The 20,142-nt window shown below is 37.4% G+C and overlaps 1 protein-coding gene across 4 annotated transcripts in view; it reads left to right on the top strand.

Moving 5' to 3' along the window:
* The first annotated feature begins 392 nt into the window (after window positions 1-392).
* The window catches only part of adgrd2 (adhesion G protein-coupled receptor D2), a 69,053-nt gene continuing 49,303 nt past the window's right edge, over window positions 393-20,142 (top strand). For 2 of the 4 annotated variants that reach the window (XM_042000567.1, XM_042000566.1), the window contains exons 1-8: window positions 393-821; window positions 997-1,054; window positions 1,196-1,420; window positions 1,544-2,185; window positions 4,481-4,603; window positions 5,256-5,350; window positions 7,587-7,877; window positions 9,698-9,809. In XM_042000567.1, the coding sequence (XP_041856501.1) occupies window positions 777-821; window positions 997-1,054; window positions 1,196-1,420; window positions 1,544-2,185; window positions 4,481-4,603; window positions 5,256-5,350; window positions 7,587-7,877; window positions 9,698-9,809 (1,591 nt within the window). In that variant the 5' untranslated portion in view covers window positions 393-776. Of the gene's footprint in view, window positions 822-996; window positions 1,055-1,195; window positions 1,421-1,543; window positions 2,186-4,477; window positions 4,604-5,255; window positions 5,351-7,586; window positions 7,878-9,697; window positions 9,810-20,142 lie in introns of all 4 variants that reach the window. The other 2 variants (XM_042000565.1, XM_042000564.1) reach the window with 1 other exon arrangement.

Raw genomic sequence — 20,142 nt, 5'->3', positions numbered from 1 at the left:
GCTGCATGCAAAAAGAAAAACTTCATGATTTACTGTGAAGTGGTAACATGAGGAGAACTAATCTTTTACTGACTATGAAGTACAGCAATGAAACTGATGTAACAATTAACTGAAGAGAGTCCTGTTGAAGGCATAAATAAAGGCTAAGTGGTAAAAATGTCTGCCACCCCGCTGCTGTTCATGAACTCTCTGTGCCAAATGCTTGACACTGCTTGCGCAAGAAGGGTCCTTTTAAAAAATGACCCCATTTGCATGAAAAAGGCACATGGCTTCAGGGTGGCAGGGAGGGAGGGAGGGGTGTTGGGTCTGGAGGAGACAGACGGAGACTCTTGGACCGATGCAGTGTGATCGCCGGCTCTTTCCCAGTCAGGAGACCAGAGACACTGCTGGATATGATCAACACTGACTCTGAGCTATTGGATGAGGAGCCTGGGCTGGATTTGGTTTCGGCTGTCCCGTTTATGTGGCTGCTGTTCCCATATTACTCAAAGGCTCTGCAGTGTTCTGGATAATAGATGGGATTCTACAGCTGAGAAAACAGCAACGATGAATTGTGTGAAAGCATTTTCCAGAATCTCTGAAGAGCAGCTGCTGAAGAATGATTCCCTAAAACCCGTCTGGCTTCCCTTCCCCTGCAATTCTTAAAACTACATTTCAGATATTTTGATTTTGATTACTACAGACAGTTAAGTGCATTATACATTGGATTAAGGGGAAAAAAACATTTTTCCAGGTGAACTGACAACACCTCAGGTAGAGACAACACCTGCTCAGAAATGACTGGAGCCTTGCTTACTGGATTCATACTCTTCTTGCTGAAGGTAATAACTTTCTCCTTTCCAGTATTACATAATAAGTGTCAAATATATGGTTTGTTCATAATTTGTGAGAGTAGTATGAAAATGCTGCACAAATCAAGACGAAAACATTGATGATTTTATATTGTAGCGCATTGTTCCAAAGGCAGATGGGGTAAATTGGACTTCTTTCCTGTAGGTGGTTTGTGAAAGTGAGCCAACACATGCTGGGACAGACAGAGTGGAGGACTCTCATGGTGAGAATGTGAACTTACAGAGTCCAGTTTTTATTTTAGCACCAATTTCTCTGCTTAAGCCTTCAAGCCTCGTGTGTTACATAACGCATATTTGATTTCACCTCATTCTACTCCTGATGTGTAATATGCCTTACTTCCTAGTCCATCTAACGCCACAGTGGGCTCTCCAGCTGGTCAATGACTCGCTGCCCTTCTCCAGAGCTGATAGCTTTTGCAGAGGCCAGTTCGGTTCCCTTCTTCCATTGGACCAGTTAGAAGACCAGGAGGAACCGCTGGAGCTCCTACGACAGATAGGCCTCCGCTCACCAGTCTGGGTCAGGGATTCCAGCAGACCAGTCTCCAAGCCTGTGGCTGTCTCCAGGCAGTGTGAGTAGAATCAGTATATTTAGGTTTTGTTTTTTTGTTTTTGTTTTGTTTTTGTTTTTTTTGTTTTCTTTTTGTTTTGTTTTTTTTCAAAACTAATGCAATTTCTTATTTTCCCTTGTTTAGATTTGCAGTTCTCAGCTCTAAACTTCCCAAAGGAGTCCCGTGAGGGCTTTGCTCATGTCAACATCTCCTTACCTGCCTTGTCATCCATCAGTGTGTGTGTTCGAGTTCAGTGGGACCCAGAGTGGAATGAGGTGTCAACCATCTTCTCCTATGCTGCACCTGTCTTTACCAATGAGTTTCAGCTGCGAGGCCAAGTGGACGTGCAGGGTCGCATCCTCCTGGCACTCATCATTCATGGAAAGCATCTTCCATACAAGGCCTCGTTCCCAAATAACGGAGAATGGCATCACATCTGCGTCACGTGGCGCCGGAACAGCAACCAGTGGGCTATCTATGTGGATGGGGACAAGAAAGACATGGGCTCAGGCAGTGACACGTACAGGGATATCTATAGGGATGGGATTCTGATCCTGGGTCAGGACCAAGACTCATTTGGTGGGAATTTCACAGAGCCTTTTTTTGGAAATATTACAGACCTGAATGTTTGGAACATGTCTTTGGAAGCAAGACATGTTCATAGCCTGAGCTCATGTTTACCCAGTTCACCCATGTTAACCCAGGACATGCTGTTCAGCTGGAATCTTGACCTCATCAGCAGCCACCCTGTGGTCCAAAAGGTGCAGGCTCTTCTGTTTTGCCCAGGTAAAATCACACCGCCTCACTAGAAATATTCAGTGCTTGTAAGATACAGGTTTTCAAGTGCTCTGTTCAGGGGACACAACTAATGTATCCCTTTGTCACAAATCCTCTCCTGAAAATAAAAGGATAGAAGAGCTCTTACACAGGAATTACCTCTTAGCAGCAAGACCTAATGTTTTTGCATTGCCTACATGCTAACCATTTGGATACATGTTTCTTAAATGTAGGACTCTGAAATTTGATATGACATTAGATGACTATCTCAAGCTTCTTCTCTATTAAAATAAAATTCCTAGTCTTCAGTCATTCCTGAGCTTGTGGAAGTTGCAGTGTCTCCCTGCACTGTGGCTCTAAAAATATTAAAATAGATCTTGTTGAAGATATCTACTCATTTCATTATGAGCATGCAATTTTCAAGCAGAGGCCTAAAACTGTGTTCAAAATGGTTTAAAATCTTCTGTACAGCTTAGTCCAATTAAGGGTTGCAGGGAAGCTGAAGCCTATCCCAGGAATTAACCGGCGAGAGGCAAGGCACACCCTGGACAGGTTGCCGATCCTTTGCAGGGCCAACACGAAGAGACAAACAAGCACTCCCACTCACTCCTAGGGAGAATTTAGAGTCACCAATTAACCTAACACACACATTTGGATGGTGGGAGGAAGCCCGGAGAGAACCCACACATACACCACACATCCGGGCTCAAACCAGTGGCTTTCTTGCTATGAGGCCGTGATGCTAACCACCACACCACCCTGCAATTAAAATAAATAGTGAGCTTTTTTATGCTTTACAATGTTTGTTTTCTAGAAGTGTCAGTGGTGAATCCAGTGAAAGCATATGGAGCTTAGCTAACATATGGAATATCAGTCCATCTCAGTCTGTATTAAGCTTTATTATTATGGCAAAGAGAACTTGATGAGATCCCTGAATCAAAGAAAAAATATTTCAGAACAGAAAAAACATATTTACAAACACATGCTATCCCTTTAGGCACTTCAGTTTTAAAAGTTTTTAAGGGAAAATGCAAATAAAAGAAATGTTGATTATGAACCAGAGTTTATGATGGAAGTGAAACTACTCATCTAATTTCATACTGTGGCATCACAGGTCCAATCAAATCCCACTGAGATTAAAAACCTCCTTTACAATGAGGCCTGGTCCAAGATTGGCAGCCAAATACAAAATTACAGTTACATAAGGTACCCACTTAAAACACACAAAAGGCAATTAAAAATAGAAAATTGCTTTTTATAAGCGAATTATGAAAAACAAGTGCATGTTGCAGAGTCAGTCTCAAGAAATCTCTGTTCAGATTTAAAAGCACTCCATGCCATTAACTCAGTTTCCCGTCTTTCTACAACGTGTTCCAAGCAGAAGCCTTTTTACCCAATTCAGACCGAGCCTATGGAACAGAAACTAACAACGGATCATGTGATCAGAGTGATTAGGGTATGTAAGTAGGCAGTAAACAAAGCAGTGCCTTATAAATAAAAGTGCACCAGTGACAGATCCTTCGGGTGACCAGACCATCCAACCCGAGAGTATAAATCCGTGTGTGGTATGTCAACAAGCAACGGACACAGATAAGCAGTAGTTAAAATGTTTAGGTAAATGGTTAGAAATAGGAAGAAAGGGCGATGAGAAAACATCAGAAACAATCATTTAAACATCTAATGGAGTTGGCTGAAAGTAACAATTAAGCATGATGTCCAATAGTTAAAAGTAACATCATTAAACATCAGTTTAAGTGATCGTAAATGTCAGTGGTTTATATTTCACTTAATTTAAATGGGAATTTGACTGTGTTACTTCAGAATATTTTCTATATACATCTCACATTAAACAGTGTCACTGTCACACTCTGGAGTTACTTCCATTGTACATTTCCATAAAACACAGTGGGTGGATTCCTCTCTTACATGCTATGGATTTCAGGGTTTGTGATGCTTCTAGAAACAGCAGGGAAGGATAAAGGAGAGACTGAATCAGTTGGAGGTGGGTGGGTGAGGGAATTAGCGCCATGCTATGTCAAACTCTCCATCCTCCACTGTCCAATTCCTTTAACAAGATCCATGCAAAAGGAATAGAAGTGGTTTCATTTTCTTCTTTTTTTTAAAGCTCTTCTTAATATTAAAATAGATCAGTGACCACTTGATTATCAGGAAAACATCTCTCCAAATTAAATGTCACACTGACCTCACACATTACTCACATATTTCCTTATTAAAGATCTAGTACATTAAAGTTGCCTTTCTCTTCTTCTGTTTTCCTGTCCGACCATGTGAACGTGTTAGCAGGAGTGCACCAGCAGATGGCGCCGCAGGGCTGCAGGACCCTGCAGGGTTGGTCAGAACAGCAGCCACCGTTGGGCCTCACAGACTGTTCTGATCTGTTGCCATTTATATGCAGGAGCAGCAGAGGTGAGTCGCACATCATCGCCAAGATCAGAGTTTTCTGATGGTGCAGCAAGAATTGAACAAATGAGAAAAAACCTGGTTGCACAACATCCGACTGTAGCTTATCCGCCCCCCTGTCCTATGTGTCTATTTTTTTCATTGTTGTTTTAGTGCTTTAGCTGTGTTATTTTAACGGGAACTCTGTAACTCTATTTACAAGTCTCCCGGATGAATAAAAACAAGCTTATCACGCACAATCTTTTAAAAAAAACTATTCATCTAAGGATGCATTTTCCCTGTCCTTCACTCTAAGTTCCTCGTTGTTTCTCCTTTGTTTCATTGGTTTATTTATAGCCAGGTTTAAGAATCAGCAGGAAGGAGTATATTGTTAACTGATTTGTGCAAGGACATTTTCCATCACAGACACGATCAGGTTTTACAAAGCAATTGTTCTGTAGTTGATAAAAAGATTTGAAGTGAGGTAAGTGGACCTCAGTTTTCTGACAGCATTAAGATCAGTTGCCTGCTGTAAGAAATAACCTTTAGCTTCAAGTTCAGTGTTTACGGTAGGACGCCTCAGCTGGGTTTCAGTGAAATGATGATTTGTCTGAGCAGCAGAGAATCATGTCATTTCTGTACATCACTCACTCAGATGTTATGTTGTTTGTGGATGCAGAGCGATACCTGAGGATGAAGCAGATGAGGGAATCTCAGAGCTCTCAGCCAACTGCATTTATGAACCAGCTGATGAAGCTTTCCAATACCAGCGAGGTAGACAACCTATACGTCTTGATTAAAACTTTACCCTGATTTAAATTTTGCATTTCTTGTTTGTTTTTTTTTTTTGGTTTTTAGTGTTAGTTGCGAGTGTGGGTTTTAGGAAGGTCGATTCACAGTAGCAATGGATAATACAAAAAAATAATGTGTGACCATGAAAAAAAGGTTTCTGTAGCCACTGATGTTTATAAAAGCTTTGTGCCAATGTTAATTAAATACAAATGTTTGCCCATTTAGATTTAAGCAATCAAATACTAAGAATCAGCAAAATGGTAAAGTTTTAAATCATGTAGAATGACCTTAGCCAAGTCATTGTCATTTTTATTTATGTATTTATTTTATTTTAGCCATTGATTGTGGGCATTAGTTTTGAGTTAGAAGCTCTAAATGCAAAATTATTCCTTTCTACTCATGGGCAGGCCAAACCTATGTCACAACCCGGTGGTCACGTGACCATGAACAGCTTCTTAGTGAAATTAAACTCCACATCATACCAGCGTCCCTGTAGAAGTGTGCAACTTGTTCTCATAGATTTAAGTTTTCTCAATTGGGTTTTCATTTAAAAAAAAGAGAGAGATCCAAAATGCCATACTGATACTCTGTGTTGAGGCTTCATGTCTTTCCTCCGTCACATTATGAAGGAGCTGCTAAAGAAACATTGAGAACTTCACTAAAACCATCAACAGACGCTTGTTATTTTAACTGTAACCAGACATTTCATTGTATTTATGGCATCTATGTAAAAACAACCACAAGTTTTAAACAGTAAAATCACAATAAATGTTTTACTCACCAGGTTCAAATGATCTAAACATATTCCTGAATATTTCAAAGGACTTTGAAGTGTCAGCATTAACGCATGATAGCCGCTAACCAGTCATCACTTCTTTCTTGGTTTTGTGTGTTTTTTTTTTTTTTGATAGTTCAGAGAACATCTCTTATTGTCTGTGGAACAGGTATGCTAGCCAACCACAGCACAACTTTTCGTCAAAATTTAAAGTGAACTCTATAAAATCAAAGAAAAATCTATGAGGATCAACACTGAAAATCCAATAATTTTACAGTTTAGCAACATTATGTTTTCCGGGGCGAAAGACCCGGATGTGACAAAGTCCACAAATGTTCCTGGATGTTTGCATCTGCCTTGTGTCTATAAAGAACCCTTTAAAAAATTCTTGGATCACTTGTTCCCTATTCCATTTCAGATTTCCAAAAGAAATTTATCAAAATCTGTTTATTAGTTTTTGAGTTATGCTGCTGACAGACAGACAAACCAGTGCTGAAAAAACAACCTATGCCATGGCCTGGTAATGATTGTGTAAACCAGTTTAAAGTCCCCAGTTTGAGTCTGACACGCTGCCTCTTAAAACCTCACTAAAGCAGCCTTTTAAGGCTCTGTCGTCATGTTCTTTTCTAATAAAGTTAAAAAAAGTTCTATCAGACACGACATTACCACAACCCCGTGTATTTCTCGTACATTTTGAAATAGTTTTCCAGTGAAGGACAAACTCTGACACTGAAGAAAACATATAAATTTGTTTTTGTTGTCATTGTCATTATTGGGGCAGATACTGTGGAGGTAGTAAAGTGCAAATAGGATTACATAAAAAAAAAGGTTAGGAGTTAAATTTGATTTCAGGAGGTGTTTTTGGCTTCCTGACAGAACTTCCTGTGAGTGAAAAAAAATGAACCATGAATTATAATATGACTAATCTGGATCATAATTAATTATGATTTATTTAAGTGATTATAATTGTATTCAGTATCATAAATTGGACAATTTTTTTAAGTGCCTCAAAACTCCACATTATGTTTACCACAAAGTTGGGAGGATTACTACATAGGTCATACCAAACTAAAGCTAGTCCACAGAAGAAGAATAAATAAATAAATAAAAAAACTTTTCTACTTAAAACAAGGCAAATAAAAACCCTTGGACTTAACACCAAGATTTTATATATTGATCCTTATCTCTGAGTTGCATTAGCCATGTTTAATAATTACATGTACTTCTGAACATACCGTTACAATCTCAAACGATGAAACAATAAAATTAACTCTGAATCAAAGTTGGGTCAACATAAACATTTACTATAATTTCACCATATTTCAGAGAAAAATGTTAACCAAACAAACAAAATCTGTCACAGCATATTCTCAAATAATTTAAATTTCATACTGACTTAATTTATGTATAACAAATATTTGTGTATTGTTTTTCCACGCTCAGCCAGTACTGGGGCAGCAGCGACTGGGGCTGGACGGCCTGGCCCAGGCTTCGGTCCTGCTGAACATGTCTGCCCAGGCCCTGGAAGTCACGCAGCAGGAGCGACTGCAGCCTGCCGACATGGTGTCACTTATCCAGCTGCTGTCTGTGACCGCAGATGTTCCCTCACAGCCGCCTTCCAGAGCTGAGAATGGCAGCCAGGAAAACTTCCAGGAACTCGGTCAGCACTTCATCAGTGTGGCCGACAGCATCATCAGCGAAGACAACACCCTCACGTGGCAAGCCATCAAAGAGGTAGAACATAAAGTACACAGTGTCGTGTGCTGTCTTCTGCACAGATTAAATGCATCATGAGTTTTCACGTGTGTAGTTTGTGTATGTACTTGCTATTTAACCCAAATCTATTGATCCTTTACATATTAACACGTTGAAATATGAAAATGTTTCATGTTTTAAGACATATTTAACGTTGACTACACTGAGTCTGGGCTGAAGTGTTAGTCCACAGTCAGAGGGATCTCTTTTGTCTTTCTGTATGAAGGTGCGCAAGACCCCATGACTATGGACTGCTATCTTTAACAGGTGTACTTTTCCATTTTCTTTTCTTTTTTAAAGTGTGAAAAAACAGTGAGTTTTGACCTGCATGACAGGAAGTTCTCCTATTTTGAACCTTTATCACAATGAGTGTGGGCTGAGACCGAAATTCTTACTCTTAAATACAGTGTGTTCAGTCATTACTACAACATTGCACCTTTGTGTGTAACAGTAAATTTATGATGTTTCCTTCTTGCTTGGCGAATGAGTATGGCTTCAGTCTGAATTTCCCAAATTTAATTCTACCAGCTGCTTTTTAGGCCGAGCTACTCTGTCTGCAAAGAATGAACTGAGATAAAAAGACACAGTAGCTCTTTAACGCATAGCAAAGTCTTAAAATCAGTTATCGTGTCTTACTATACTGAATGCAGATGCTTCGATGCTGGGCACAAGGGCTCATTCAAGGATTTAACAGGAATGTGAGATACAATGTGAACCTGAGTTATACTAAGCTCCTCCATAGAAACACTGAATGAGAGAATATTGGAGGAAACAGAACATTTCTAAGTGTGAATGAGTAGATCCAACATGACATCCCTTTAATTTCTGTGGCAGTGTCATTATAAAACTCAGGGATTTTCTTCATTTATTCATAGGCAGTTTCTTTATGTTCTGTGGAATTGGCTTTGTAACTGGGGAGATGGAGCAGTGGTGCAGGATCAGCTCAGATGGTGGAGGTAGACAAACTGATATCAGGAAACTAAATGTTTTATTCCTGAAAATGGTGTTTTGTTTTTCTGGAGCTACTCGTGGTGCACATTTCTGCTGTTTATATTTCAAACCACTAGAGGACAGTATAATTCTGTAGCTACAACACTACGGCTCCAGCTGGAACGATGAAGATAGGAGCTGATAAATCCAAAGTCTGCCTCCAATACATTGTTCAGTTCTTCAGTTTTTACTCTGAATTTTTGACAGAGAAACATTTTATCTATTTTATATTTGGCACTTTGTATTTTTCTTATTTTTGGTTTAGTCTTTTTTTTTTCTTTCAGATTTGTCTGTGGACCATTGATGTGTGGAGTATATAGGTCTGCATGACGTATGCCTTATGTGAAGAGCTGTTTCTCTCAACACTTTGCCTCTCTTCTCCCCCCAACACCCCCCAGCCTCTGCCTCTCAGCGCTCCAAGGCCACATCGGTGCAGACTCAATGGATGAGAGGCACTCTGAAAAACTGCGGCTGTACTCATACACAAACCTCCCTCGCTCTGCTCCCAGCTCTGTCTCCAAGGCTCAGCTCTTAGATGGGAACACTGAAATCAGAATGCGGGATTTTAGAACAGACAATGACTAAATCTATGAGCTCTGCGTTATAGGCTTATCTGCTGAGCTTTGTGTGTCCTCCTCAGCTAAACGACGTACACACACAAACAGTTAACTGCACTGAAAGCATTTTCTTTTTGTGTGGCAGTGGATGGTCATTTTGAAGTGTCCTTAGCTTTGATGAGTTTGTGGCGCAGGGCAGAATGGGTGAGTGCTGCTACTACCGCTAACACACTGGCGCTCTGTGTGTTTTAGGTGGTGAACGGCCCCATGGATGTTGTCAAGAGCATTGACCGGATGGTGACCCGCTTAAGCCCTCGCTTGATGGCAGAGACTGATCACCTGACCATCCGCAGTCCCAACATCAGTGAGTCACACTGAAATGAAGGAATCAAGAAAATCTAGCAGAGGCTTTGTCTTATAAAGAGATGGCACATTTCATCCAGGCTCTGGGTCCATCATCCAGGAGCTTTAGAAAACCACACAAGTGTAATTATGTAACACCTGACCTTCAAAAAAGAAGCTGTTCATTACCCGGCGGTGACAGAAACAGTGGAACTGCAAAAAAATGTAATGTTTGGAAAACTGATCATGATCAAATCAGATTCTCTCTTGGCTAAAAGTTTTAGACACTACAGCTTTTAGGTTTGTCTTCTTTTCTTGATCATAATTTGTTTTTCTTTATTTTTGCAAACTAATAATTAAATATTATCTCAGAATCAAATAATCAGATGCTTCAGAGACAAAAGCAGCAGTAGAAACTAAAGACATCCATAACTACAAAACTACAGTAAGTACAATTTACATAACCTATTTGAAGTAATGATTTAGCTACAGTTACAAGAATTACAGAAAAATACATTTATTTGTAATTAATATTATTTATTTATTTTGTCAAAACTTTTTGGACAAAATTATTTTTAGTAATGAGATTGAAAATCACCCCTACAATCTGACTGTCTGACTGTCCCACCCCCAGCATTCATACATCATCATCTCACCACCTGCCTACATGGGGATGACATTTGTTTGTCCCAACTGTTCACATTTTATAAAGATGATCGACAAAGTGATAAATCCACCAGGTGTCACGGCTGTGCAAAGTCAGTTGACTTATAGAACTTCAAACTTCACTCAAATTTTTTTCTTTGTCACTAACATACAGTAAGTCTTGTGCAGCAGTGTTGTACTAGTTTCTGAAAAAGTACCAAGTTACAGTTACTAGTTACTACATTCAAAAAGTAACTCACTTTGTGGATTACTTAAACTAAAAAGTAATGCGTTACTGTTAAAAATAACTTTTTAGTTACTTTTGTAAAATAACATTTATAAAATTCTCAAATTAATATCATTGTAACTAAATTACAGTTTTGTACGAACTATCAAACAAACACTAATTTATTTAAAGTCAGGCCAGCAGATTTTTTGAAATGGAAAAAATAGAAGAAAAAACAGCTGCTCAAAAATGAAATCCATGCTGCATGTTGAGCCCTCCAATGCACAATGCATCTTTCTCCTGCTCTTTTTAATATATCATTTTATTTACATATTTCCTTAGTTATTCTTGGGCATTGTTACTATTTGAAGTTGTGCGCGTGGGTTGGGGCGTGCCGGATCGGATGGTATACAAATAGGTTTTCAAAATATTAATAGAAACTTTTAAATTAAACAGGAAACAACTCTACACAACTGACGTGACACTTACCCCTCCTGTGCACCCCAGCGCATCCCAGAAGAGCCTTGTCGCGGCTCTCTGCTAAATTACGCTCCAAGTCTATTTTTGACGGAGCACGCACCCAAAACGCATCAAACTCAGTAGTTTGGTGGCAGACAGGAAATCAGACACGGGAGCAGTGTAAAAACTTCCTTTTTTTTTTTTTAGATAGAAGCCCCCGTGCATTTGCTCTGCTGAACCATGTAAACATTATGTGTTTAATCAGTCAGTGTTCTTCTTTTCCATCATGGACTATGAGATGTTTATCCTTGAAGTGGAGAATCACAAGATTTTTTGTTTTTCCTGTGATTCCATGATCTTGCGGATCCAGCTAGGCAGACTGCAGTCGCGGGTGCTCTGCACCTGACTCTCTCCTGGTGCGGACTGAAGCGCCACGGAGGTCAGAACAAAACTGTGGCGCAGCTAGACCGCGGCGCACACGCACCCGGTGGAAAGAACGCCATAATAATTTCTCAAGATTTGTGAACCTTGTTGGACTGCCTAGGGGCCTTTTCTTGAGGCTTTAATTAACAGCTTAACGAGGTAGTGAGAAAGTACGAAAATTAATACAACATGTAGAAAATATGACACGGACAACGCTGCATGCTCAGACCCACCCTGCAATGGAAGAAGTTTCTCATTAAATATAAAATCACCAGGTCAGTTGTTTATTGCACATAAAAACACAGACACCCCCCACATTTATCCCCACCCTGTCGCAGACAAAGCTTCTTGTGTAGGATGAAATGACTGAACTAATGCAAACTTTTTTCTTGTTCTTGCTGCCTCGAGAGCAAGAACAAAGTTCTTGCTTCTTGCAGCGTATTTAACAAGCTTTACTTGCTGCTAAAAGGTGAACCGACCCCATATAAACTAGACAGATACAAGATTATCTTAACCTGCTTATAGCAGAACATACAATAGAATAAAACTTAATGTCAGTGTTACTAAGCTCACTTTGTTTGAACCAGCTGCTGATGATTGAAGTGAAGAACTTCAGCCTCATCTGGACGTGATGATGGACCTGCTGTTGTGTCTGAAACTGAGAACCATGTGGTTCATGAAGATAATCTTTGTCAATACTGATGTCACGATGTTAAAGGCAAAGGCAAATTTATTTGTATAGCACATTTCATGTACAAGACAATTCATAGTCTTTTACATAAATCATTACAGCAGGGTGCAGACAAGTGCATTAAAAAAATAATAATAAAAAAATAAATAAATGAAGATTAAAAGAAATGCAATTAATGAAATAAAAGCAGAAGGAATATGCTAAAATAAAATAGATAAAATGCAAGAAATAAAGACAATATTAAAACATGATTCCAGCTTAAAAGAACCAGATGTAGATTTTGACTTCTAAATAAAAACTATTGAAAAGCAGCAGAGAACAGGTGGATCTTCAACCTTGATTTAAATAGACCAATACATAATAAATGTTTCAGCTGATCTGAGGCTTTCTGGGAGTTTGTTCCAGACATGTGGAGCATAGAACCTCAGCTCCCTCCCTGAAACTGAAAGGTTCAGTATATGTGATTGTTATGCAATAAGCCATTTGCTAGGATACCCTAACAAACACGAGCCATGTTTTGTATTGTACCTCCTGTCGTACTGTGAACTTCTTCTACTCTGTATCTTAGAAGATGCAGGCTGGACAGCTTTCTGATTCATCCATCTATTTTCTATGGACCATTCCCCCTGACGTTACACTGTTTGTTTACACCAGCACAATGGGTGGCAAAAAGCTAGCTGGGTTGAAGAAAACAGCAGATGCAGATAACATTAACATGATGTAAAAATTAGGGATGTCCCAGTGATATATTTAGGAGTTAACGTTACAAACAATTACTGTGAGAAAACATGGCCGTTTAAAGATTTAGCTGTTGTTTATTGAGACCACAAAGGAAAATACATGTCCAGCTTTTCCTTGACACTTAAAACTGCGTCACCGTTGTGATCCGCAGCAGAGGCCGAATTTGTCTAATACCCAACCAGTTTCACCGCAGTCGCTTTTCACTGTGAGAAACTTGAGAATGTTTTGTTTGTTTGCTGCTAACGATGCACCAATCCACATTTTTTTACTTCCGATCCAATTCCGATACCAGAGTTCTATTATTAATGCTATTGTTGTTTTTTTTTGTTGTTTTTTTTATATATGAGGCTTTAATAAACTCCTCTTTAAAAGCAAATATATGTACAAATGCATGTCCCAAAAGGTAACTTGAAGCATAAGGTCAGAAAACAGGAAAAAAATCCCATCCGGAAATCAAATATGCAACTGTAATGTGAAATTTATTCATTTTCAAGACATAGTTACTAGATACTACGTACTGGTGCAAAATACAAGATAAAAACAACAACAACAAAAAAAAAATGTCAACACCACAGATCTCCACTATGCAGCAACACAGCTTTTAAGTGTCAACAAGAAAAAAAGGAGAAAACTTCTAGACTACACCTCTCCAAATAAAATTGGATCATCTGATCAGCACAAATTAGGTACACAGCCTCTTGTAGCATAAAAAAAGAGAAAAGTTTCAAACAATGTGCATTTGATCAGTAAATTCTTGCTTGTGTAGCAGCAATGAATTAAGAAGGTGATCTAATGACAAATATGAATAAGTATACTGTAAACATCAATAACTGTGTGCATTTAACAGCACAATTCAAACACAGCAGGTTTGGCAGTGAAGGTGAACTGATTTAGCTGAACACTAGAGTCTGTAACCATGAAGAAAACAGTAAAACGTGAATGCCTGATGGAGTGACCTGGTGTTTAGCAAATCTTACTTTGCCACACAGCCACAGACCCACACAGACACCCCACACATCCACATGTGAAGACACACACACAGACCCGCAGATACACATACATAGAGATCCACGAGTTAAAGCTTTTTCAGTTTAAAACCAAGCCAACATTAATAAATAGAGCACTGACATAAAATGTGCCTCACCTGTCCCTTTAGCTTTTACGCTGTCTGCTGAAAGTTTACTTTGTATGTTGCTGTCGTGCTTTGGGGGGTTTTTCCACACTGCGGACATGTTGAGTGGAAAAGTTTGCTAACCGGAGTGCTGCGTGTCTCATTGGGACGCATACACGACGCCTCGCCAACGTTGTAGACATAATTATTGGATCAGAAATTTCCCCCAGGTTGGATCGGAAATTACCGATCCATGAATTATGTTGGTGTCGGAACTTGATACCGATACTGGATTGGATCGGCCCCATCCCTATTTGCTGCTTCACATAAAACACGACTTCCATATAAACATATTACTTGACCGTCCTCCTGGTTACACATGAACAATGTTTTTGTATCCATTTCTTGTTGCATGAACAAGAAATCTGTTCAAGAGCTAAACAAATGAGCAAGACCTATAAACAAAACTTTATTGCAATTTGTACTCTTCTATTTTTGCTTGCTGTTGTCTTTCAAACTTCCAGATACTTTTCCTTTTGCCTTTTCTTCTCAGGAGTGCACACAAACACAAAGATGGACTGGACATGGGGACAACGGTTTGTCTTTTACCTAGGGGAAGACTAAATTAGCCTCAATTACATGTCTGTTAACACCAGAGTAATGTGAAATGTCTGGTCCCAGGGCGCAATAACGTTAAACCACTGTCTTCACTTTTACAGAAATATATATTCTCAAAATTCAAACAGCCTGCCATAAATACACCTGGAAAGTGTATGTGTTGCTGCTGTGGACTAAACCATTTTGCACAATTTTAGAGAGGTGATAGGCCATCTAAGAACATCCATTATTATTATAACACAAAATTTATTCTGCCTGCATCATTCAGGCAAACTGACTTTGATTATCATATTAATTAATTAGACATTTTAAAAACACCAAAAAAAAAAAAAAAAAAAAAAAAAAACTGGGTTCTCTACAACGCAATACAAAATACAAAAAATTTTAGAGACTCTTGGGAAACCATTTTCTCAAAACAGAAAAAAGCAAACAAACGAACAAACCAAAAATAAAAAAACAAAAACAAAAGAAGCAAAACAAAAGTACTTGTGATTAACAATTATAAATCTGAGATGTTGAAGCCTAAAGTGTCCATTTTTCCCATTTTTCTTGACACAGTTCTTCTTGTGTCCTTAGTCTGTGTGTCAGGATCTCCATCTCTAATATTCCTTTTACAATTCGTAGGCAGTCTTTAATGGTAGGTGGTTCCGATCTGTAACATTTTTTAGTAATAGCCTTTTTACATGCTGCTAAAAAGATATTTATTACATATCTATAACTTTTATCAGTATTATTTCCCATACAACCAAAGTACATCACCAGACATGTTTTAGGAATTGTGTAGCCTATTGTCTTGACAATTACTGAATGTACATCGTCCCAAAATGACACAAGTTTAGGCATAACTAGAACACATGAGCATGATTTACATTAACATCTCCACATGGACTTTTAAAGCTGTGATTTTAGGAGTTATGAAAAATCTAATTATATTTTTACAGCAGTGTTTCCCTCCAGATTCTTAAGGAGGCTGTTGAATGCTGTGTTCTCCAAATCTTCAGCCACTCCTCTTCTGAAACATCTATTCCTAGTTCTTTTTCTCATCTACAGTGTTATGGGTTCTCTTAGCTATTAAATGTTTGTAAAGGCAAGATAAAACTATACTTCTTAGAGTGATATATTCCAATAATCATTTCTACTAATTTGTTATTATTAAGATCAATATTACTTTTTAGTTTTTTTATCATAAAAGTCTCTTAATTGAAAGAAGCGGAATTGGTCAAACTCTTTCTTTAGTTCTTGAAAACATTTAAAACATCCAGTTAGTACACACCAAGCTGTTATACCTTTGTTAATCCCCTGTTTACATGTCAAATCCTGTGTACCTGGGATAATTTTATTATTATAAGCAGGCCATTGAAGTAATGGTAGTTCCTTTTCTAATTTGTTTTTCCTTATCGCCTTTAGCCCAATCCCCAAAGTAAAATATGTTACTTTACTTACTTGAAATTTCTCTTCCATGTATAAATTTTTCAATATTTTTCCATTTTGAAACATAACTTATATCACACCAATTTAATCCAGGAGTTAGTTGAGAGGCATGGCAGTACTTTGAAACTTGGTAATGCCATTCCTCCCCTTTTTTTCAATTTGTAGTTTTTCTAATTTTATTCTCTATTTTTTAGCATTTCATATAAACCTTGAAATAAGTCTGTCCCATGCTTGGAATTGCTTTTCTGGTATTTCCACGGGGTGTGCTTGAAAATAGTAAAGGAGACGAGGCAGGACGTTCATCGTCACCGTCTCAATTCTAGAACTCGGGTCAAGATTAAGGATCCCCCCCCCCCCCCCCCCCCCCCCTTTTTTTTAATAACAAATGATATGACAACATATATGACAAAATACAAAACCGCATATATAAAATATACAGTATAAACAACAATATCATATTTCAAAGTCCAAAAAAAAAAGAAAAGTTATCAGGTATAAATCAAACCTCTTCAATTTCCCCTTCTTTTGATCCCTTTCTTTCTCTTTCCTATCTATATATATCTTGCAATCATCAGTATGATTGTAAAACTTTTTGTAACACTGGAAGTCAAAAATAAGAACCAATCTTTCCTTTTAGATAATTGAACTATCAGGTAAAAGGGAACAATAGGGGAGTACAAATCAATTAAGATATTTTGATATAAAATGCTTAACAGAGTTGCTTATAGACCAAAGCAACATGAAAAAAAAAAAACGAAAAAGAAAATTAAAAGGGGCTTAGTTTAACACATATTTCTCAATGAGAGTGTAAAATTTCATTGCTTGGGCACTATTAATTAATTTTAAGCTTTTGTGAAACAAGGAAAGCTCATTTTTTAAAGCATCCATGTTGGAGGACATTTTGCTAACCTGCTTTTATGTATGTAAAATTTAGTAAAGATTATAATATTATTAATTAAGAATAATTGATTTTTCTTCGATAACTATCCCACATTTTATAAAATTAAATGAGGTAAAATCTATATGTATGGATTTGTATTGGAGCCTCTCTTGTATCAAATGCCATAATTTATGAATCGTTTCACAGCTATAAAACAAATGTTCTGTTGATTCGTTACCCTTACATAAATAACAGCTATCTACTTCAAATTTAAATTTGGATCTGATGAATTCATTGGAAGGATATATTCCGTTTATAGTTTTGAAGTGAATTTCTTTCTGTTTAGGAGGAATCGGAAATTTAAGGCATCTTGTTCTGATTGTTTTGACATCTTGTTTACTATAATTCTGAAGAAGAAAGGATCTTCTTTGTTGGGCCTGGAAACATTATGTTGACCATGTACTGTTTTAGAAATCAGTTATTACATTTTTTATGCAGAATATCTAGACCATTTAATTTCAGACATTGTAATGTGGGTATCGGTGTGTTGTTTGTATTACTTTTAATCATTGGGAGAAGTGCTAAAGGGATGTTATTAATAATTCTTCTGTATAAAGTAAAGGTACAATTTAAGTTGTATTTGTTGTTAAATTCCTCCAGATTTAACAATTCTCCACCGTTGTTCATGAGATGTACAATCAACCAGATGTTTTTCTTTTTCCATTCATCCATATATACAGATTTTCTTCTATTTGTGATCACTCTATTGTTCCATATAGGCACGTTATGTTGGCTAAAATTGTGCTTGAACAACATCTTCCAGTAAAGCAGGACTTGCTGGTGAAATGTTGAAAGTTTTGCAGGGAGTTTCGATATTTCAAAGTCACTTTTCAATAGAAAATCTAGTTCACACAGCTTATTAAAGACCAAAGATGGTAACGCAAACCATATTTCATGGTCCTTTTTTAAGAAAGATTGGATCCATTTAATTTTTAAGATACCGTTCACTACTTCAAAATCGATTGCTCTTATTCCCCCTTCATCAAAATCCTTTAATAAATCACCTCTCCTAATATAGTGATGTTTCTTTTTCCAAATGAAGTCAAAGTTTAGTTTATTTACTGTTTTTATTGTCTTTGGGGGAATGGCCAATGAAAAAGCAGGATAAATTAACCTGGATATGGATTCCATTTTAATTAAGAGTGATCTTCCTAATAGAGATATATCTCTTTGAAGCCAACTTATTAAGTATGGTTTTTGACTTTTCAGTAGTGTTATGAATATTGTTTTTAACTCTGGAATCTGGACATTTTGTGATTTCGATTCCTAAATATTTTACTACTTCTTTTACAGGAATATTCCATAATGATGCATGAGGGCAACCATGTATATCCTGAGTTCACATTTTTCCAGGTTCAGATGTAAACCTGATGCTTTAGAAAATAGGTTTATAGTTTTTAAAGCAATAGGAATTTGTTCTCTGTTCTTAAGAAACAGGGTCGTGTCATCAGCCAGCTGACTTAATAACAAATGTTGATCATTTATGTTTAGTCCTTTAACCTCTGAATTTTTAACAAGAGTTGCTAGTAGTTCAGCTACAGTGATAAATAGGAGAGGAGAAAGGCTACATCCTTGTTTAATCCCTCTTCCTATTCTAAATCGAGGACATGTACCCTCTGAGAGGGAGATACAGCTGTTAATATCCGAGTGTAACATAAGAATGATGTTCAGAAATTTATCTCCAAATGCCAGGTTCCTAAATGTTTCATAAATAAAAGTATGTTCGACAGAATCAAAAGCTTTGTAGAAATCCAATAAGAGTATGAATCCATCTTCTTCAATTAGATGTTTGTAATCAATGATATCCAGAACTAATCTAATATTATTAATCTTCCCCTAAGAAAACCGGATTGAGTTGGACTGATTATTTTTTGTAACCCCTCTTTTAATCTGGCTGCTTTAGCAGATGTAAGGATTTTGTAATCTGTGTTTAGGAGAGTTATTGGTCTTAAGTTATTTAATATTCTTTTGTTTTTACCTGGTTTAGGTAGCAGTTTATTTAAACCTTGCTTCATTGTTGTCATCAGTTCCTCATTGTTAATGCATTCTTTGATTGGAAAGTAACATTTTAATTTCATCCCAGAAATGCTTGTAGAAATCTGCTGTAATACGTTCCAGGGGAACGAACTAATGCCATCGTTTTTATGGCGTTGTCTAATTCTTCTATTTTTAAGTCTTCCTCACAAATATCTCTGAAAGAGTCATCAATTTTAGGGATCCATTTGTCTATAGTTTAAAAAAATATTTCAGCATTGGATTTTCTATAGGCTGATGTGTATATTTCTATAGAATTTCCAGATTGCTTCTGATATTCGTTTTGGATCAAAACGCTCTTCTTCGTCAGTTATAATAGAGGAGATTGTATTTTTTTCCGGTCTTTGTTTCTCTAATTTGCAAAAGTAGGAGGAATTTTTTTCCCCCTTTTCAATCCATTTAGCTCTGGATCTTATGTATGCACCATGAGCTAAGTTCCTTATCCTCTTCATTCCAATTTTCTTTGTTGTTTTGAGTGAGAAGGGTTTTAACCAGTTCAGATTCCTTTTTATTATTTTCTTCTTTCATTTTTTTACTAAAGGATATAGATAGAGAATTTTAGAAATTCCCATTTTTGTGTTGGTGAGCCCAAGTATACATCATCTTGAATTTCCAAAATAAGGTTTCTAATTCCCTTACAAAAATCTGCATTGAACAGTAAGCTGGAGTTAAATTTCCAGTAATCTTTAGGCTTCCTTTTGTTATGGTTTGAGATAGTCAACTCTATTATACAGTGATCACTTAAGGGGCTATGAGATATTTTAGATTCTGTGACACATCTTTCTAATAGACTGGATATAAGCCAAGGGTCAATCCTGGACCTAGTTTGCCCGTTAGGTTTAAACCAAGAAAATTGTCTACGATCTCTATTTAATGTTCTCCAAATATCCGTCTGGTGATTTTCGGTCATGAAAGTTTCAATAACCTGGTTCAGGTGAACCTGTGAATATTTTGTTGGCCATCTGTCCATCCACTCGTCTGGTGTTAGATTAAAATCACCTCCAACCACCCTGTGTTCTGTTATGAATTTGGTTGG

The sequence above is a fragment of the Melanotaenia boesemani genome, chromosome 11 (genome assembly GCF_017639745.1).
Source record: "Melanotaenia boesemani isolate fMelBoe1 chromosome 11, fMelBoe1.pri, whole genome shotgun sequence".
Lineage (NCBI taxonomy): Eukaryota > Metazoa > Chordata > Actinopteri > Atheriniformes > Melanotaeniidae > Melanotaenia > Melanotaenia boesemani.
The sequence above is the reverse complement of the archived record's forward strand: the minus strand, read 5'-3'. Positions and strand labels throughout refer to the sequence as shown.